Here is a 22330-nt window from a genome sequence, read left to right as displayed (position 1 = left end):
AATAGCAGGCAGCATCCTTAAATCACAGGACAAAAAGCAGAGGTGCCAAAGGAGGTCTGTGACAGTGGCATTCATGGAAGGGAAAACAGTCAGTTGCATCTTGGTGACTCTTACAGAGAGATGAAGCATCCAAGAATGAAGGCAATTATTTCCAGGAAAGGCAAATAAGAATGCAGATATAGGATTTCATTGGTGCTGATGGGCCAAATCCCAGAAGGATGCAATAACTGGTCTGTTTCAGTATCATCACGTAGGCCAAGTTGCCTTTGCCACTAAGGAGAAAACGGCAAAGATTTGGTTCTACTAATCCTTCGGCATGATGAGTTAATCCACCAGTGGTTCTCAAATGTCTGTGAGCTCCAGAATCAACTGGAAGGCTTGTGAAAGCCATCCTGTCGGGCCCCACCCCAGGGTCTCTGCTTCAGTAGATCTGGGATGGTACCAGAGATTCTCTGCATTTTGAACAAGTTCTCAGCCGATGCTGCAGCTGTGAGTCCCAAGCCCACATCTTGAGATCACTGGCTGAAAGCACTTTCCTCTGGGCAGCCAAAGTATATCGAATTGCAGGGACGCCTGGGTGGCTCCGTGGTTGAGAGTCTGCCTTCGTCTCAGATCGTGATCCCAGGGTCCTGGGATGGATGAGTCTGGCATCAGGCTCCCTGCGAAGAGCCTGCTTCTCCCTCTGCCTGTGCCTCTCTCTCTCTCTCTCTCTCTCTCTGTGTCCCTCATGAATAAATAGATAAAATCTTAAAAAAAAAAAAAGAATTTTATGTTGAACGTGATGTGATGAGCACTGGGTGTTATACTACATGTTGGCAAATTGAATTTACATTAAAAAAAAAAAAGAATTTAATGTTGAAAACAGAAGACAACCCCACGCAAGCAAAGAAATCTCTTTTGAAAGTCTTCTTGACAGACCATCAAGTGAGTAGAGCAAAGGGCCTCAAGAGACAGGATTCCTTATTCCTTCACCGTCGAATGCCTTCCTGTCGAGAATCTTGCCTTGTGTGCCCCTCTGTGGCCAAGCGAGTGCTCTCACTGCACAAGAAAGCTGCGAGGGCAATCCTAGTTTGTTTGTTTTTTTTTTTTTAATTTTTTTTTTTTTTTGGCAATCCTAGTTTACAGCTAAGTTTTCTTAATACCACACGCATAAGAGGGAACAAAAATCCAGTTCTCATGACCTTGAATGCTGACACTTGTCCAAAATGCCTAATGAAGAGGAAGCATGTGTCATGTACTTTAACAGAACTCAGTGATGGTCACTGAGTGTAGAAAAGTAAAAATTCTACTAAAGCCAAAATGACCCGTTCTAGCTCCTTGAGCAAGATAACATGACAGGCGGAACTTTCAACTTCTGAGAATTATCTTATCTATACAAGAAGCACAAGGGATGTTCTTTAAAATCTGATGGAAGAGATTGTTGTAAGATGACAGGCTCCTGACCAGAATGTCAGGATTTATAGCCTGACCGTTACTGAACTTACATAAACCAAATTTTTTTTTTTTTAAGGCCTCCTCACTCTCTGTTGAGATTGGGTCTTTCTTCTCCAAGGCTGAAGAGAATTTGTGGGGGAGGAGGGAGGCATCCATCTTGTCACTGTAGTTGTCTCTGGGGTTCAGTTGCCAAGATGCTCTTCCTCTGTAAAAGGCCCTCCTGATGGGGCTGTCCAAAGAGGCAGAGAGTGAGGCTTCCAGGATCCTGAGAACACGGGACGCCTCGCTGCGCCACTGAGACAGTTCAGTTGAGGCTCGTGGGTTCTGCCCTGATAATGGCCCAGTGATGGTTTGGTGGCTTCCTCTCTGGTAGTAAACTTGAAAGACCAAAGGCAGAAAACTAGGCTGGTTTCATATCCCTGCAAATCGGCCACTGACAAGTATTGCAAATCAGTTTTCCCGTCCAAACGAGTATTTCTTCGTTGAAACATATGTCCTAAACCAGGAGCCCAGTTTGTAACCACTGGATGAAAGGGTTTTTTTTTTTTTTTTTTTCCTATGAGAGGCTGAAGAAACATTAAAGTCCAATCAGTTTTGTGTACTTAAACTACTAAAAGCACACTTTTAGCAGGTGCAGGTGACTCGGGAGATGGTGCCACTCTTCCCTCCCTTAAAAGCTGCCCTATATTGTGGGTTGGTTAAAGTTTACCCTTTTGCAAGAGTGTTCTTACTAATAAATAACTCATTTGTACTTCAGGGACAAAGCTAAAAGGATTTCAGTTCTGCAGGAAGGAGCTTTTCACCACCACATACCTTGCCTAGAGGTACATCGCTGCTTTTGTTTGAGGCCTCCAGTGCCAACAGCTGCTGGGGTGCACAGAGAGCTCTTTCCCAGGGGCTGGGCACACACAGCCCCACTTTCTCTTATAGTGTCCTTTGATGCAGAGGAGAGGCAGGCCCTTATTATTCCCCTTATATAAAAAGGAGAAACCAGCATGAGGTGGGCGAGGGGGCAGGTGGGTAGGTGACTTGCTTGAGAGCACCCTGTAAACCGATGTACTTCAGCCACAGGTAACACAAAGGACCGCTCATGCTAGAGTGGGCATTACACGCTCTTCCCAACTCTGCTGCTGAACACCTGTTGTACTTTTTTATACTAGTCACATACATTTTCTGGAAGAATCCAATTTTAAATATTTCATGCTTTAGTTCCTTAAACCATAAAAATATCCCAGAAATGCCACTGAGATCCAAACTGTATCTTTGACTGGGTTTTCTATTTGGGAGTAGAGCATAAGTCTTCACTGTACCAATTTTGGGTTGGGGAAATATTCACCATAATTTCCATTGTTAATAAATATTGTTGGCTAAGGGATCTCTAGGAGCAACAGGTGTTCTAGAAACTCCCATTTCTCCTGTCTGGCATTATTAACTTTCTTACTTTATTTCTTCCTTTTCTTTTCTTTTCTTTCTTTCTTTTTCGTTCTTTCTTTTTCTTTCTTCTTTCTTTCTTTCTTTTCTTCTTTCTTTCTTCTTTCCTTCCTTCCTTTTCTTCTTTCTTTCTTCTTTCTCTTTCCTTTCTTTTCCTTCCTTCCTTTTTCTTTCTTTTTCTTTCTTTCTTCTTTTTTTCTTTCTTTCCTTCCTTCCTTTTCTTTCTTTCTCTTTCCTTTTTCTTTCTTTCTTTCTTTCTTTCTTTCTTTCTTTCTTTCTTTCTTTCTTTCTTCTTTCTTTCTTTTTTTCTTTCTTTCTTTCTTTCTTTTCTTTCTTTTTTCTTTCTTCTTTCTTTCTTTCTTCTTTCTCTTTCTTTCTTTCTTCTTAATTTTTCTATCTCTATGCCCAGTGTGGGGCTTGAACTCACAACCCCCAGATCAAGAGTCACATGTTCTACTGACCAAGCCGGCCAGTTGCCCGTCCACTGTCTGGCATTATTACCGTGTCTCCACTTAGACTTGATTCTCCCAGAATGGGGCATCTGCTTCTCAGTGACTGCTCAGTGGTGTGATGTCTAGAGAAAAGTGAATGGCCCTTGAACCAAATATTAGGTCTTGTTGCTTCACTGGAGGGCGTGGGGAGAGAATGAGGGAAAGCAAGATGAGACGAGGAATGCTTCTTCGAATGGCCCAAGACTGGCCCATTGTATAAAGCTTAGAACAACCGATCTCTTTAACGAGGTGCTGTATCTACCCTGCATTCCTTCGCTCACACCAGCACTTCCCTACAATGAAGCTTGGAACCTAAGCCCTGCATTGTTCCAGGTTTATCAGGAAATACTGTTTGTCTTGTACTTGAGCCAGCTGTGTGGCTGTCTATAGAACAGCAGGCTCCCCAACCACTTCTAGGGATACCCGGTTCGTGTATACACAATATTTTTGCCCCAGAAACACTAACCCCCGTAGAAACCATTCATTCACAAAAACAAGAGAAGGAAAAGAGAGATAGTGGTAAATTAGGTCAGAGGCAAGAGAAAAAGCAAACAGACAGGGCTTGGAGCTTGTAACTGAGATGTGGCATGCATTAGATATGAAGTTAGGTTACTGAAGCCCCAGATTATGTTCTGAGATCTAAACAGAATGTCAATGGAATACTTAACTTGAAAAGACAGTCTTGTGAAAGAGCTTTGCTATGACATCATTCTTAAAAACTTCAGAAGTCAGGCCGTATTTTATTTTTTAAGATTTTTATTTATTAATTTATTTATGAGAGACACAGAGAGAGGCAGACATACAGGCAGAGGGAGACGCAGGCTCCCTGTGGGGAGCCCGATGAGGGACTCGATCCCAGGATCTGGGGGTCACACCTTGAGCTGAAGGCAGATGCTCAACCACTGAGCCACCCAGGCGTCCCCAGACCGTATTTTAAAAAGGCATAGTATTTTATTCTGTTAGGGCTGAATTAGTGAACAAGAGAACTGAAGTGAGGGTGCATGTATATCACGGTCTCTATACCCTTTTTATTGATGATGTCACCACACGTACTCAGTTCACTGTGGACGGGAATCACTTTTGGCCACATAACCAATCAGCCAGAGCTAGCAAATCAGTAATCTTATCCTAGAAGTTCAGGCCTTCATTGTTCTTGTTCCCATGGTTGGTTCAGCCTTACCTAAACCATCCACCCTCATCTCTTGTAGTCAGACCACTGACCACTTAGAGACTACGACACTCCTGTTCCTCCCCAAAGTGGGAAGGACTATTATATACACAACAGTCCACATCGGCCAAGGGAGTGGTCTCACACATTCTACTAAAAGGGCTTGTGTGTGTATTTGACACATATATTATCTCTTAATAGCTAACACATTACCGATATTAGTAATAGATACACAACCTTCCACAGTCTATTCCTTAAAGCCAAATTTTTGGACAAATCATTTCTAGGTGCTACCTAAGAGCTAAATCAAGGCCAACTATTATTCCCAACATTTTGTTATCGTACTTTTAAGAACGCATTTGCTTTACTAGGATGGAAACTCTGGGTGCACCCTCACTCCCTGACCCCAGAATTAGCACAGTATCTGTTTCACAATATTTGTCCTGGACTTTCATATTGAAACAGGGGCACACCCATGAGTAATACCCATTTCTCCTAGCCAAAACATGTCAAAATGGGTAACTGTCCATTCTATTAAGATAATGGAGGGAATGAGAAGCATGCCATCAAGATAAAGGAACACAGGCCCCAAGTTTCAGTATTCGTTGTATGCGAACATGTGTTAGTATTGCTTGTGCAAGAGACAAGGATTTTGAGCTGGAGGGCAGTTTCAAAAGACAGTACCTGTTTCAAAATAGGGCCGAGAGTTCACAGTTGCATTTTGAAATCTCAACCTATCCTTTGAACTTGGGATATTATCCACATAGATTCTGGGAGTTGTGAAAAGAGAACATAAGCAGATAGATATGCATGAAATCAAGAGATCCTATATCCCACTTAAAATACAGAACAGACCACTGCTGCACACATTAGGATGTTAAGTGGGCACAGCAATCACAGAACCTTTCTAATGCAAGTAGGTGGGAGGGTGTGCTGATACAGAGGACGCTGAGCCCATGGGGACAGTATGTAAAAAGTAGTTGGGATGACACCTGACTGGCTCAGTCGGTACAGCATGAGTCTTGATCCCAGGGTCGTGAGTTCAAGACCCACATTGGGCCTACAGCTTGCAGAATAATAAAATAATAAAATAATAAAAACAATAATAATAGTAATAGTAATAATAAAATGAGCTAGGGAGCATAGCGAAGCTTTTAGTTAAGTCTATGGAGGACAAACACTGCCCTCTACTGGCAGAGGAATAGGGCCGTATTTATAGTCAAGATGACTACTACTACTTTCCTCAATACAGTCACTATCTTAAGACATAATCAGAAAAATAAAAGCTTTTAAATAGCTTGAAGCTTCATAGCTAGGGGCCATAAGGACTTTTGGGTAAATTGAAGCACTTGGCAAGGGATTTTCATATCTTATCAAAAAGACATTTTTCCCTTTAAATCTTTGATATTGGGATCCCTGGGTGGCGCAGCGGTTTGGCGCCTGCCTTTGGCCCAGGGCGCGATCCTGGAGACCCGGGATCGAGTCCCACATCGGGCCCCCGGTGCATGGAGCCTGCTTCTCCCTCTGCCTTTGTTTCTGGCTCTCTCTGTCTCTCAGTCTTTCATGAATAAATAAATAAATAAAATCTTAAAAAAAAAAAATCTTTGATATTAGTTATTGGACTGGCTCAAGTATCAGCAGTACTGAGACGCTGAAGTACAGCAAAATGCTCTAAAGTTTATTATCAGGAAGGAGAGAGACTCAAGGGGCCCACTTATACAAGATGGGGGGTGCTGGTTTTAGAAACAGCTGTGACAACTCAAAGCTCACCTGATTTCAAACCTTTGTTGTATCATACCAGCCACGACAAACCATATCCTACCTGAACCCGTTTATGCGCTATGAAATTGGAGGAATAGCAAACATCCGGCCAACCTTGGTTGTTGGGAAAACTGAAGGAGGTATTATATAAACAAACTCTTCATATATTACAATGTACTGTACATCTACAGTATTAAATTATGGTTTGGTAATGCTCATAGATGGGAGTCAAGGGAGTTCCAGGTTATTTATGCCTCTGATGGTTTTCCTTACACCAGACTACATTTCTCCCGCATTGTACTGAAACAGAAATTGGGTATGTCAATCATAAAACCTAGATTATGGTTTTTTGTTTTGTTTTTTGAGAGAGAGAGTAGGCACATGAGCGAAGGGAAGAGTGGGGAGTGGGGCAGAGAGAGACTCTTAAGCAGACGCCACGCCCAGCAAGGAGACCTCCACAGGGTCTCGTGACCCTGAGATCACAAGCTGAGCCGCAATTAAGAGTCAGATACTTAACCGACTGAACCACCCAGGCGCCCCAAACACCTAGAGATTGAGGAAAAGTGGCTGGTTCTTCCGAAGTCAACTTTGACCCGGGACAAACAACTCTGTAAGAAATAGTTATCTAGTCACTGAGAGTTAACAGCGTGCAAAAACATTTAATCTCAAAGCCAAGCTGAGCTGGTATGCTAATAGAGGACAAGGCAAGTATGTGAACCAGGGAAAAGGTTGAAAAGAATAAAAGCCCCCAATAGCTACAATATCAGCCCAATTCTCAAGAGGGATTTTATACATCTGTCTCTGTATTTAGCTCTAAACTGCAGGTTACTGTAGTTCATCTGGGTATTTGGAATTGAATGCAAATGTCTGTTTTTTAGTATAAATATTATCTTCTTACATATATTATGACTGAAAGAATTTTGCTCTTCACAACTTCATAACCTTGAATGTGAACATAAGGGAAAATGCTAACTAGGAATCCTCCTAACACCAAGTCCAGTGCTCCCTTGATTATCAAAAGTTAGGCAATCTATTGCCTCTTCATTCCATACTCTTAAGTATTAGTTACTTCTTTTGACTTTGGAGACAAGAGATGCCTTCCTCTTTCACCAACAACAGTGATAGTCACTGTTAGTTTCAAAGAATTCGTTCAGGAAGCAGAATCCCCCCTATAGTCAGTCTGGGCTGGGAGCTGACAGGCCAAGGTGATCAACTGTATAATTAGTGTATTTGCTTGAGTGTTATAAGAAGTACACAGAGCACACATCTGGGTTATAAAAGCCCTTTTATAAAGCCATTTTTAAACAAAACAAAAAAAGTTTACAAAAGAAAAAAAAAGATACAGAAAAAGAATAACTTGCTTCATATGTCCCAAAAAGAGAAAAAAATAAAGGGGACAATGCCAACATGCTCAACAATAAAGGGTTCTTTTTCTTATTTTTTTTAATACAAAATACAAGCAAAGGATACACATACTCAAAACAGAGCTCAGGAGCAGACACGCAGTCCTGGAGACCCTTCAATAAAGAAAGCAGGAGTTTGTTTTTTCTTTGTCTATGCAGATACATACAGAGACTGGGATATGTAAAAAATTAAGTATCACAAAAGACCATCACACAAGTCTACCAATGCATGTTGCATCTATAATTCACGAACATGGTCAACAAAATCATGTTCACTTCAACCTCATTTCATTTAAATTAAAAAAAAATTTTTTTAAATAAAGTGGTTACATTCAAACTTTAACTTCCTTAGTACCATGCTGCAGATGTCAGCACCTGAAGGTATCGCAAGGATGCCCAACCCCCAGGTGTCTGGCGGTGTATCTAGCAACACTGTAGTATTAAGAAAGGATGCCCCCCATCTCAGCCTATGGACTAATTAAATACATTGAAACAGGTTCCTCTCTATAATCCTTCCTGCCCAGAACACAGAAGATTAAGAACAAAAATCAAGGAAGACTGGGAGTTTTAGAGCTGGCAAAACGAAGTTTGAAAGATGATGAATCAAGGCAATTACTGAGAACTCGGCTGCTGCTTAACCTGGCAAGTCTTAAAGTCTTTCCTTAAATCTTGCAGGAATTAGGTGTATAAGGTTTGCTGCAACATGTTCATGGTAAACAAACTAAGTAGAGCTCTTATTTACAAATCTTGTAACAAATACTTCTGGAGGAAAAGAAGAAAAGAAATCACTAATTTCCCGGAGACAAAAGTTTACTTGCCAGACATATACAAACACACACTCACACTCACACACACACACACACACACACACACACAATACTTTGGAGGGTTTTATACATATTATTTAGGGCATAAGCTGAGTACTGTACCCCTACACTCCATTGAAAAAGGAACAACCAAAAAAAAAAAAATCCCAATTTTACCCTCCCCCCATAAATCTAGAAAACCCTCCCTTCACCCCTGATGTACAAAGTGTATGCACAAAGGTGGCATTCCACCAGCCACACAAAGCATGCTCAGACAGATGTCACCAGCTCAGTCACTCCATTGGCATGGCAACAGGCAGGTTTACGGGACTTTTCCCAATAGTGGTTAATGCACAGTCAGCACCACTGTGAATTTTGTGAGTTAGGCTTTGAAAAAGAGTGTCACTTAGGGATTTGGGATTCAAAGTCATTTTGTATCAAGTTTATCCCAAGATGAAAGGAAAATGGGTTGCAGATGGAAACTTTGCTATAGATAGCTTGATGTCCCAATATTCAAACTAAGTCCCTTTTCAAATAAACCCAGCTCTATGCACAGAGAAAAGACACTTTTCTGACCCCAAGAGCAAACGGCTCGTTCTATTTTCCCTATCCTGTGGCATGAAATGTTTATTACTTTTCTGTCTGAATGCCATTGAAGACCAGAGCCCAGGTTTTATCCTTTCTGAACTCCTAAGGTGACAGTTCCTTCACAGTAACAGCTACTGGTGATGCAGGAACAGAAAAGAACTGTTCAAATCCAAACACCCACTCTATAGAACAGCAACAGTGGCCAACATGGTCTTTTATAAAGCTTTCCCTGTTGCTCCTGGCAAATTCTGCTACGAAACTCAAAGCATCTCCTAGACTTGTTTAAAGAAAAGCACGTCCTTCTCCCAACCAGGACTTTATCTAAAATCCACTTGTTACTTGTATGTTCATGGATAAAAGAAGAAATGTTTAAAACAAAAAAAGAAAAAAAGCAAGCAAGCATTGAAGTCAGTCTAGCTAACCATTATCCACAGCGTCAAAAACTTTACTGGATTATAACCTCAAATTCCACTCTTGATTTGTTACCTGTAAGAAAATGCTCTTTCAACTAGTGCCAAAGGTAAGTACAAACTGAGGATTGAAATGGGGCAAACCAGTTACTATGGGGGGAGGGGGGGGGAGAAAATCTGTATCCAAGCTCCTTCCTGGGAAATCAACTGCTCTTCTTCCAGAGGAAAACACTCACACCGTTACCTCCTCGAAGGAGAGATACACCCATTAATTTCCCTTCATGGGCTCCATAAAGAATGGGACTACGAAAGGGAGAGGAGTTTCCGCAAGCAGGACAAATCTACTAGCACTGAAACTCAAGCGTATCCAGTGGGCCCACTCCATTGATTCCAATTTGAGGTGGGGAGGGCTAAAAGCAGCAGCAAGTTACAGATTTAGTAAGATGTAAGCTACCCATTTCTAGCTGTGGATGGTGGAGAGAGGAGTCTGGAAATATCTTAAGAACTAGAATGTAGTGTCCGTTAGCATAGCTGCCGAGATCCATGTTCCGGAGGGAAACCTAACAGAGCTAAGAGAATTCAGGTACCACAAACAAGCACCTTCTGAGTGAAGGTCCCACTTCCTGAGCACTGCAAACAAGACCGTGAATGACGCTCTTGCCATTTCACCATAGGCACACTAGAGGAAAAAAATGGGAGTTGAGTCAAGGGTGGTGCCAACGGCCAGTCATTGTCAGCTTCTAGCTTGTAACCCGTCCTGACATCGCTACCAAGCCTGACTATTGAGCACCTGTTTCCAGTTGAGACACCACAGTTGTCCTCCTATATGCATGCATGATTTGAGGGGAAGACTAGAGTGTTTTGAATCATCAACAAAAAGGTGGAGAAAACAAAGGTCATTCAGAGCCTGTCTCACTTGGGGACACAGATCCTTTTGTCTAGTCCATTAGAAATATAGAAGAAATTTTTCAACCTCATGAGTTAATTTTTTAAAAAGGGATCACAACCAAATGCACACAAGTAACCTAAAAGACAGGATTACCTCTAAGAGAATAAGTGTGTATCATAGAGAGGTTAGTGCAGATTAATATATTAAAGAGACTGTTACATAAAATACCGAGGCTAAAGTTTTAAAAGACACCCCCCCATCTTCACGAAACATAATGTAAGAAAAGTCCAAATGTTACTAGGAATGTAGGACTTAAAGTTATAAATCCCTAAAAATTGAAGTGCATGGTGGAAACACTGGGAGGTCTTTTGACTATATGAACACAAACCTTCTTGTTAAAATCGGATACCCCAACAAACCCACCAAAGCAGAATAATCTTTAACACCCTCGTGACAAAGTTCACAACTCTAAAGTCAACCATCATGAAAGATAATAATCCAACTGCTACTTATGTTCAAGTTTTGCATTTTTGGCCAAGTACTAAAATCTCCAAATTCATTCTCTAACACGCACAGTGCACAACAGTGAAATGACTCTGCCACTGGGTGTTATTTTAAAAAGTCATGGAGTAAGGATAGTCTTTAAAGTGTCTTAAAAACCAGAGTACAAATATTCCATAAATAACCTTTTGTCCTAGGAATATCTGTAAGAAAGCCATGTTGTGTAAGAGAAAAACATGCTCTAACTTAAAAGATAGCAAGAAAACTGCATAGGATATTGAAGCGGCACACCTAGATAAAAAAAGGCAGAGGTTAAATTTCACTATTTTTTTCCAACTTATTAGCATGCTAAGACCCCTAAACCTTGCTCCCATGAGCTTGTGGTATCAGGATGGAGAATCAAACCTACAGAACTATCTCCTGACTGCTTTCATAAGGCATGTAGAGTCTGTTATCGCTGGCACATGGGCTCCTAACCACATGGGTCTCCCTAGCTCTGAGCCCCTTAAACTTCTGCTTTCAACATGAGCAGTAAGCAGGGGGCACTGTAAAAAGACAAAAGCAAATTGAAAGGTATGGGAGCAGCATTTACCATACTCCCAACCAAGCACAGAAGGTGAAACAAGTGAAGAATAGAGCCAGGAGAAATCAATCATGTCTTAGAGCAGAGCTAACAGGCTTTGGGGATGGGGTATGCAGTGGTATCTATGTAGGAACAGGAAGCCGAGAGATGCATTTCATGTGTCTCCAAAGAAATGGGAAGATAGGTTATGAAGACAAAAATGTTCTATCCCCAAATAAAAACAGAGCATGGTTCATGGGATCTGAATGCATATTTTTGGCTTAAAAGAATTTCAACTTGCTGTTTTCATAAAGGAAAAATCTCAAGTCTTTGTGATCGAGTTTCACATTAATTGGTACTTTATTTGCTTAAAACCTAAACATTGTCAGTTAAGAAGAAATTCACTCTGGTGTATAGATCTTGCCATTTGAATTCTAGAGTTCTTTTTCTTTTCCTTTTTTGATCCTTGGTAAAATGTTATCCAAGAAACAGAATAGATACATATATATTTTAAAACATGAACTATTAGAGAATGAAATAAAGAAATCAAGAGTGATTTAAGTTTTGGCGGTCCTTTTTTTTTTTTTCTTTTTTTTTTTTTTAAAGTTCCTGAAAGACTGTAGCAGGATAAAAGGATCACTGGCTCGGGGTCTCTTGAGATAACAAGTGATGAAATTAAAAAACAAAACAAACAAAAAAAAGAAAACCACACCCTCAAACAAGGTAAGGTAACACCATCCCCTGCCTTGCCCCCAATGTAAAAAATATGGAATACTTTTAGTAACAATTCAGAATTCATTCTTATCTCCTACCTGCCCCATCAGTGGAAGTTTAACATCATGATTTTTCTAGACATCTAGACTTCTGTATATATAGACATATAAACTTGTATTAGATGACAACTTATTTTTTTTTTAAGTCCAGGTAGAGAAAGAAGCAATCATTTTTAACTAAAACCCTTCTACATTTTTTGATTATGGTCAACTTGCTACTGTTTAGCAAAAAGCAAAATTTCCATAGTGTTCATCTCAAATCTTATTGCTTTACAACTGTGGTATACCTTCCATTAAGAATAAAAAGGTGAAGCAGTCAATCCAGTGATTACTTTGACATGGCTTTCATTGGGAAGGGGTGGGAAAGAGGGGTGATGGCAAAGAGAGGACCAATAGACAAAAAGGTAAATTAAACTTACAATGGTTTTCTTAAAAGAGAGAGAGAGAGAGAGAGAGAATGTTATTTTTTAAGAAAAAGAAAAAAAGCATTGAAAGCCCATGAGTCAAGCCATAGCCAAAACCATGTTCTATCTTAAGTAGGTTTCTTTTTTTCCCCCTTTTTCTCTTTTTTTTTCTCTTTTTTTTTTTAATAAAATCTCTCCCCAAACCATCATCACTTTTTTAATCCTCCCCAGACTGGGCTTCATCTTCGGACCCTTCATCCCCAGATTTCTCAGGTGGAGGACTTGCAGAGGGCTTCTTTTCTGGAGGGCTTTCTGGTTCCTCATCTTCTTCTTTGGGAGAAGGAGTCTTTTCCTTTGATGCCTTTGAAGCTGTGGGGCGACCTACCTTCCCTTTGCCTTTCACGGGGCTTGGCGTCACTGGAAGAAGAAAAATACCAATGTGGGGCAGGGAAAAGAAGAAGAGATCTTTAATAAAAATTGGCTATAAACAAAACAAAACTAAAAGAATGCAGTCTATAAATCTGACTAAAAATCAAAGTGGGCACTGGTTCTCAATCATTCTTGCCAACACTATGGTGCTATCTAGCAGTAATGTTTATAATAAAGAAAACAGGACGGTACAGAAACTGCATACTATCCTTAGTGGTTTTTAAACCAACCACTAAGTTGGTTGTGATATAAGTCATGTTTCACTTTTTGTGAAAAGTTGTGATAAAAGTCGTATTTATTATTATTTTTTTAAATAAAGATTTTATTTATTTATTCATGAGAAACACAGAGAGAGGCAGAGACATAGGGAGAGGGAGAAGGAGAAGCAAGCTCCCTGCCGGGAACTTGATGCAGGACTCAATCCCAGGACCCCAGAATCATGACCTGAGCCAAAGGCAGATGTTCAACCACTGGGCCACTTGGGTGCCCCAAAAGTCATGTTTAAAAAGCGGGTCAAAAAGAATAGATACAACAACGTGAATAGGAACTGAAGTCATCAAATTTTTTCTAAAAAGTCTTCTAAGGATGTGTTTTATTTTTTTAACTAAATTCTATGCCCAACATGGGACTCAAACTCACAACTGAGATCAACAGTCCCATGCTCTACCACTGAGCCAGCTGGGTCCCCCCGCCCAAGTAACTTTTGACAGTTCCACGATGTGTACTATCACTAAGTGATGAGTAAAAAATTTAAAAACCACCAGTTCTACCACAAAAAACAAAGCAAATCTAGATTTCTGATTTAATGACAAACTAGCCATGACTCAGAAAATACCTGGCAGAAACAACAACTGCTCAGAGAAAATGAAACCCTGTTGCCAAGCGTGGTTTTATTCTGCCAATACAAAGGATGGTATAAAGATCAGGCCGCAGTAGTGAATCCTAAGATAATATATAGGTGTGTTCTTTCACAATTTCAAGTCTTTCCTAGCTGCTGAGGTTGTGCCATTGGTGGGAAAAAGCACAAGGCGCAGCTATGATGCTGCTGCAGTGTTTCTACCACGGTCACTGCCAAACCTCGCTGTGTGAGGCAGCAGCAGAGGGATGGGGCTGCGCCACCAGACTTTTGCAGGGGCTATAGATCTTATTTATAAATATGTGATCCTCCCAAGTGTGGAAAACCAGATCCTCGCAGAATGCTCCTATTTTTGTTAGGTATGTGGCTAATGCCAAGCCCTGATGAAGAATTTCTGTAGAAAAAGTTTAGTGGTTCATGAAATTTTTCAAAGCAGCTGTTTGGTTTCACTTGTGTACAACTCACCTGTAGCCTTTAGCCTGGGTTTGGGCATTTTCTTTTCTTTTCTCTCAGGTTTGGACTTCTTAACCATCTTTTTATTTTTCTTTTTTGAACTGCCATAGTCACTATCGTCATCATCTTCCATGAGGAAATCTTCATCGCTGCCAGAATCTTCTGAGAGGAAAGAAGAAATTTCAATGTCCAACTTAATGTATACATCTTTCCAAGCAAACGAAGGGAGACAGCGCTAAGCATGACTGCAGGATGGGATCTGGGAGCCAAACACTCTTGGATTCTGGTGGCAGCTGTGCTACCAACCTGGCTGGAGTGGCCACTGGCCCCACACATGGGATGGGTTTGGCACGCACATGAGGGATGCACCACGGACTTGTTTAAAGACTTGGTTGAGGGCAGCCCAGGTGGCTCAGCAGTTTAGCGCTGCCTTCAGCCCAGGACATGATCCTAGAGACCCAGGATCGAGTCCCATGTCAGGCTCCCTGCATGGAGCCTGCTTCTCCCTCTGCCTCTCTCTCTCTCTCTCTCTGTGTGTGTGTCTCTCATGAAAATTAAATAAATAAGATCTTAAAAAAAAAAAAAAAGACTTGGCTGAAAACGGGAAGAGATAAAATTTAATCTGTATAAAAACTGAAGCCACCATGTAACTTTCTTTTCCCCCATCAAATAACTTTTGGTAGTTCCATCATTCCCTGATAGTACCAGAGAGACCAAGGAAATGAAACAGAACCAATTGGGAGTGTCTGGTCCAACTATGAAGAAATGAAATCAGAAAGCTGAATACAAAGCAAAAATACATGTAAGTTTCACCTAACATGCAAAATATCTAAATTCTGTTATTAACACTTTTTTTGTTGTTGTTGGGGGACGAAGTCTACAACTGTTGCTCCCATGCCAAAATACAAATCCTAATCACAACACCCACCATGTAACTATCACTTTAACAACTGTTTGTTTAGTATTTGAGTTCAGATGATGGCCTTCATAATCAAGAGAATCTTTGATCCTCTTAAAATATCAACCAGTATCAAAACCAGTGATCTCTTCTAACTATGAATATCTAATATAAGGGACTGGCTGTAACATTTAGCATCCACAACAACACAGAGGCAATCAAGATCACAAACTATAATCATGACTCCAGTAAGCCAACTTCACTTACTCTCCTGGAATGGTGCCTCATCCTCCTCTTCTTGCTCTTCTTCACTGCCCACGTCTTCCATGAGCATCTCTCTCTGTTTGGAAGCTGCTTTAGAGGCTGCCTGCCGTTGCTGGCGTACATTTTTATGATCTTCTTTTTCATCTTCACTATCCTCTGTAATATCAAAGTTATAATGCAGTGATCAAAAAGTTGTGCATTTATCTGATGGCTGACCAAGAAAGCCGATATGAGATAGAACCTATAGCTATATTTCCTTCAAACGAGGTAAATTCTATACTTAAAAATTCCTACAAAATATACAGAAGAGGAACTAAAATTCAAAGAATGAACTTGAAAAAGATTATGTCCTCATTATTACATAGAAAATAGATTGGGCATATAGTTTTAAGTAGTAATAAAGCTGAATTTAGGTGCTTCCTTAAACTTGTATCATTGCGTCGCCCTAAAATTATCAATTACATTTTGATCTATGTTCACAGTTTTTAAAAACTAAAGTTAGATGGAGTCTGCTTCTCCCTCTGCCTAGGTCTCTGCCTCTCTCTGTGTCTCTCTTATGAATAAATAAATAAAATCCTTAAAAAAAGAAAAAAGAAGAGAGTGTGAGAGTGGGGGTGGGGGGTCAGAGGGAAAGGGAGACAGGCAATCTTAAGCACGCTGCATGCTAGGCGCCATGCAGACACGGGGGGCTCCTGATCTTAAGACCCTGAGATCATGACCTGAGCTGGAAGCTTAATGAATTGAGCCATTCAGATGCCCCTAGAAAAATATTTTCAAATGGAAGAGGCGAAGACTGTCCTTCAATGATACTTATTCTAAGGTACAAAACATATTTCTTTTCAACTTAGGCAGTCAGATAATAGGCTAGAAAAGGAAAGAAAGCAAACAGCTCAATGGAGTGAATTTAGGAGAGCTCTGTCTACCCTCCACATATTAGCTAATAGCAATCTCATTTAAAGGGAGAGCTAGGAAGGCAAAAGCAGGGTAGTGTACATCAAAACTAAAGTGGTTGGGAGCAATGTGGAATAAACCCTTAATAAGTAGAAGAGTTATATTCAGAAAAATAAATATCAATAAGTAATTAGGATTTAACAAGTATTTTAGTATATATGCTGCCGAAGTAAGCATAGGATTTAACAAATAAAACAAATGAAATTTGGCCATGGAGTCTATTAACTCTTTTGAGTTAAAATTCTTGCCAAGAAAGCTTTCTCTATGGCCACTGTTTCTAAGGACTACTTGTGGCAAAACTATCCTTTGCTTGCCTTTTTTTTTTTTTTTAAGATTTTATTTATTTATTCATGAAAGACACATACACAGAAAGAGAGAAGCAGAGACACAGGCAGAGGGAAAAGCAGGCTTCATGCAGGGAGCCCGATGTGGGACTCGATCCCAGGTCTCCAGGATCATGCCCTGGGCCAAAGGCGGCACTAAACCCCTGAGCCACCAGGGCTGCCCCTTTGCTTGCTCTTTACCCCAGAGTTCATCACCATCTCCCTTTTTTAGAGCTCTATGTCATTAGTATTATATATGCTCTTTTATTATTATTATTAAAGATTCTATTTATTTATTTGACAGAAAGAGAGCGTGAGAGTGTGTGTACACACGCAAGAAGAGGGGCAAGAAGCAGGATCCCCCTGAGCAGGGAGCCTGAGGTGGGGCTCCATCCTAGGGCCCTAGGATCATGACCTGAGCTGAAGGCAGATGCTTAGCCACTGAGCCACCCGGGTGCCTCACACTCTTTTAAATCTATTTAGTTTGATATTTGTTCATGTAAATAGTTTTCGATGTTAATTGTGCATGAGAATAATCTGCACAATTAAAGTAAAAATAAAATTTTTATTTATTGTATTATTTTTTTAGATTTTATTTATTTGAGAGCATGACCATGGGGGAGAGGGAGACGGAGAGGGAGAAGCAGATTCCCCAGTGAGCAGGGACAAAATATGAGGCTCAAACCCAGGACCCTGGGATCATGACCTGAGCCAAAGGCATAGTCTTAACCACCTGAGGCACCCAGGTGTCCCTGTAAATATTTTTAAAAAACAAAGCCCCAATGTTGCACTGAGACCTACTGAATCAGAAATCCTGGAGTAGGACAGAGCATGTAAGCACGTTAACAAACCCTCACAGGAGATTGTAGTAAGCCACCAGCATTGAGCTCTTCAAAGACGGAAACATCTTTGTAATGCCAGTATTTACCACAGTGCTCGGCATTATTATAAAACAGCATATTAAAGTGTCCAGTGAATAAAAAGACATACATCAATCACCTATTACATTAAAAACTGTTTGCTACCTGCTGAGTGAGAATCATCTTTCTTGGTCTTCACATCTTTTTCTTCGGAGTCCTCACTATAAAGGAAAGGAGGGGAAAAGTTTAAAAGTCTTAGATCAATCTAACTGAACACAAACCCCTGGTATCTCTAACAGGGGAAGAATCCTGAAGAATACCTCTTTTGTAGATGAAATATTCAAATCTGCTGAGGAATGAAGCTGGTTATATTATTTCTCTAGCTTCACAGGGGTAGGAGTGCTAATGAATAAGCACAATTTTATGTGCTTTTGGAAAATACTCCTTCCAAAGACCCAAAGGAAGAAAAGACAGGATCTCAACATGGGCTGAAAATTTCTCACCTGTGGATAAGGCCTGGTTCACAAGAACATTTAATAATAAAAAATACAATTCTCTGTTGTCAGAGGCAGAGTACAAAAACACTGAAAATAAATTACCTAATGTGTGAATGGTGGGAAAGTAGGCAAATAAATAGCACCAAATACAGATGCAAAACTCACCTAGTACACAATTATTAAAGGAGATTGGGAGTGCAGTTATATAAACTACAATATCCCTAAAAACTTACCTAAAACAAAATGAAAATAAATCAATTAATCATCTCATATTTTTTGCCTCCAATATTTCTAATATATTAAAAACATCAACACATAGATCTGCCTCGTATCATGAAGAAAATAAAAGTCAGGCTCAAGAACACCTCAAAGTAAAATAAGGTGCCTCAAAGCTCAATGGAAAGTTTTATAAAACGGTTTTTAGTCTCACAAAGATGCACATTTTATGTCCTTACAAATCTTAACTTGGGAATCTGGGTTCTAGTGTCTTGTTTTTGTCATTAATTAGTTGTATGATCTCAAGCAAATCACTTGGTACTCTTCAGTGCTAAAATTTTATGATTCAATGAGAAATTCTGACAAAAAAAAGAAACGCTCATCCATGAAAACTGCCTTCATAGCTTTTTCAAACAGCAGGTCTCATAAATCTCTTTTAGTATTTCCTATAATCTAGACCACACTCAAATGACAAACTACCAAACCCAAGATTCCTGAACAAAGAGAAAAACCAAATATATTTTTTTACTAAGCAATCTGATCCAAGGCACATTGTAATTCTGAAACCTGTGACTATTCTAAATGTTTTTATGCAAAATAAGCACTTAATTCACAAGTCACAATATTGAGAAACTATTGCTTTCTCTAGTTCTTTTATTATTGAGTTTATAAAGACCATTAATCCTCGAATCCCATTATAATGAAGTCGAGTAAAAGCTGAACTTTTAAGTAGAGACCAGTAGAAAACTCAACCCAACAACGGTCTGAGGAAATAAACTGTACAAGACACCTAATACAAATGGCAATAAAAATTCTATTTCAACCACTCCTGATACTTAGGAAAGAAAAATAAAACCAAATGATTAGAACAAAGAAAAGTTTAGGCTAGATATATAATTATATTGATGAGACATTGTAATGGGTAGTAGGCCATACAAATCCATTCCTAAGAGAAATACAAAAAATGAATATAATGAAAGAGAAGCAAAGTTGGGCTGCTATATAAAACTGGATTAGAGAGATACACTACAAAACCATGGGAGACTTGTTGCCCCACAACATAATTTTGCCTTGTTTTTCCTCAAAACCATGTTTCTGAAATTTTCTAGGAAAGAAAATACTGGAGGTAAATGCTGTTAAAAATTTAGCATCCTGTGAATTCAGAATGGAAAGACTTCTGTGTGGGGCTTCATTTTATTAGATTTTAGTACTTGAAGTTAAGTATCTTGGAAGAACTGCTAAGATAAATTTTATTTCTTTGAACTTTCCTATGTAACAGTATTATCTGGAAGTAGTATAGCCTAATGGTTAAAACGTGGACTACAGAGTCCAACAGATATGGTTCCAAAACCTGTTGGTCCATTCGCTGGATAACGTTGGATAAATCACTGAACCCTTCTCTAAGCTAGTATTATCCTAGTAAAGAATTAAATGATGATGAATACAAATTAGCAGATAATAGAGACCGGAAAAGAATCATAGATGGTAGTCATCATCATCATCATCATTAAGAAAGTCTTAAAGTTTGAGTATAAGAGTGTGTAGATCTGTGACAGAAGCAAAAATTACAATATCTAGCCTCATGAAGCAATCATAGATAAAAATCACAACTCCTCTGAACTTGTTTATAAAACAAGGGAAAGGAAACTGCCACATGAATGATTACGGTATCTGAACAAAGGAGAATTGATTATAGATAGTAAAATTCAGCAGGTGAAACAACTTAAGATTCTATAAGCTTTAGTTCCGATTCCGCCCGTGTTGGGTGACTGAATGGGAGAGGTCACTCATTCTGCTAACACTACAATGAAAATGTCAACACTAATGCTAGGTAACAAATCACACACGTAAACAATCTCTCTGCTTATGTTCAGAAGTTTGAGGTAGCAACAAAAGCATTCTTGGAGATCACCTTGGATTCCAGGTTGAGTCCAAGCAAGCTTCATGACATTAAAGCAGCTCAGCTCTACATTCAAGAAGCACTGCCTGAGAGAGTAAGAAATAGGCAAAACATCAAGTGGACAATAAGCACTTTCCCACAGTAAATGGAGTAAATGGAGATTCCACCAAGTTAGAGATCAGAGCCAACCCTCACATCCAGCGTAAGCACAAGCACGAACAGATTAACAATGCCTCTTACCTATCCTCCTGTGAATTCTTTCCAGATCGCCTCTTATTTTTAGCTTCTCGGGGAGATGATCGAATTTTCTTAGCTGGAGGGCCTGAATCTCTTCCATAATCTTCATCTAAACAGATAATTTTTCAAATTCAATGAATTAGATTATGATTTTTACATGTAGAAATTGCCACTGTTTATTTATAAATATCTCTCATGCTACTTAAATGGTGAGGGGTTCAGGATTTCCCAAATAATTTTCTTTCACTTTTAAAAAGTAAATTGTTTTCTACCCCAGTCCCTTCTAGTCCTCATGTGTTTAATATATTTAATATATCCATAGCCAAAGAAATATTTCTTACCAATTTATATCCTACCCTTTTAATTTCTTAAAGATATGCCATGTTTCGACATCTTCCAACTTATTTACTTGAAAACTATTAAACGGTAATAAAGCAACATATGCATTTTAGAATGTAGAGAGCCCACAATTCTATAATCCTAACACAATTACTGTTATTAAGTAAATTACTTGAAAACCAAAGTATTAAATGTAGCATACTGACACTTAAGGGAAATACCTCCAATTTCAAAAGTCCTTTAACTAAAGAAAACTACCCTATCTTAAACATTGATTAATTCTTTTAAAAAAGACTTATTTATTTATTATAGAGGGATAGCACATGCACATAAGTGGGGGGAGCGGCAGAGGGAAAGGGACAGTCTTCCAGCAGTCTCCATGCCCAGCACAGAGCCTGACATAGGGTTCAGTCCCATGACCCTAAGATCTTGACCTGAGCTGAAATCAAGAAGCAGACACTAGGAACACCTGGGTGGCTCAGTGGTTGAGCATCTGCCATTGGCCCAGGGTGAGATCCTGGAGTCCTGGGATCGAGTCCCGCATCAGGCTCCCTGCATGGAGCCTGCTTCTCTTTCTGCCTATGTCTCTGCCTCTCTCTCTGTCTCTCATGAATAAATAAATAAAATCTTAAAAAAAAAGAAAAAAAAAAGCCAGACGCTCAACTGACTGAGCCACCCAAGCGCCCCCATAATTGAATACTTCTAAAACTGTTTACTACTCTATTATATAGAATAGTGGAGATCTGGAAGCAGTCTGGAGCTTCAGTAATTATTAAATGGTTGGACACATTATAAATTCCATTATGGAATATCACACAACCATTAATAGGAGTTTCTCAAATAACTTTTTGTAACAGGAAAAAGATACTCATAAGTAGGAGTGTGATGGGAGGGAGACAGAACCCAAGATTCTTTCTTTCTTCTTTTTTTTTTTTAAATATTTACTCGTGAGAGACACAGAGAGAGAGGCAGAGACATAGGCAGAGGGAGAAGCAGGCTCCCTATAGGGAGCCTGATATGGGACTTGTTCCCAGGGTCCTGGGATCGCAACCTGAGTCAAAAGGAGATGCTCAACCACTGAGCCACCCAGGCGCCCCAGAACCCAAATTCAATAGCAAGACTTCAACTACATTCATTCATTCATTCATTCATTTATTTATTTATTTATTTATTTTAAAGATTTTATTTTATTTACTCATGAGAGATACAGAGCGAGCCAGAGAGGCAGAGGGAGGAGCAGGCTCCACGCAGGGAGCCCGACGTGGGACTTGATCCCGGGTCTCCAGGATCAGGCCCTGGGCTGCAGGCAGCGCTAAACTGCTGTGCCACTGGGGCTGCCCTCAACTATATTTTTAAAAGGAGAGAAAAGACACAGGCTTTTTAAACAAAAAGATTAAAATGGTAATTTGCTAGCCAAGGGATCTTGAATAATATTTCTGCCCCAATTTCTTCATCTGTAAACAGTAACAGTATTTCCCATTTTATT

General features: G+C 39.7%; 1 protein-coding gene across 2 annotated transcripts in view; it reads right to left on the bottom strand.

Moving 5' to 3' along the window:
* Positions 1 to 7553: 7553 nt before the first annotated feature.
* NUCKS1 (nuclear casein kinase and cyclin dependent kinase substrate 1) overlaps positions 7554 to 22330 on the bottom strand; it is a 33538-nt gene continuing 18761 nt past the window's right edge. The window contains exons 3-7 of one of the 2 annotated variants that reach the window (XM_072814530.1): positions 20509 to 20614; positions 17821 to 17876; positions 15525 to 15677; positions 14372 to 14521; positions 7554 to 13038 (exon numbers count right to left, since the gene is read on the bottom strand). In XM_072814530.1, coding sequence (XP_072670631.1) covers positions 12839 to 13038; positions 14372 to 14521; positions 15525 to 15677; positions 17821 to 17876; positions 20509 to 20614 — 665 coding nt within the window. In that variant the 3' untranslated portion in view covers positions 7554 to 12838. The remainder of the gene's footprint in view (positions 13039 to 14371; positions 14522 to 15524; positions 15678 to 17820; positions 17877 to 20508; positions 20615 to 22330) is intronic. The other variant, XM_072814531.1, reaches the window with a different exon arrangement.

The sequence above is a fragment of the Canis lupus genome, chromosome 38 (assembly GCF_048164855.1).
Source record: "Canis lupus baileyi chromosome 38, mCanLup2.hap1, whole genome shotgun sequence".
Taxonomy (NCBI): domain Eukaryota; kingdom Metazoa; phylum Chordata; class Mammalia; order Carnivora; family Canidae; genus Canis; species Canis lupus.
Note: the sequence above shows the minus strand (reverse complement) of the source record. Positions and strands in the feature narration are given on the sequence as shown.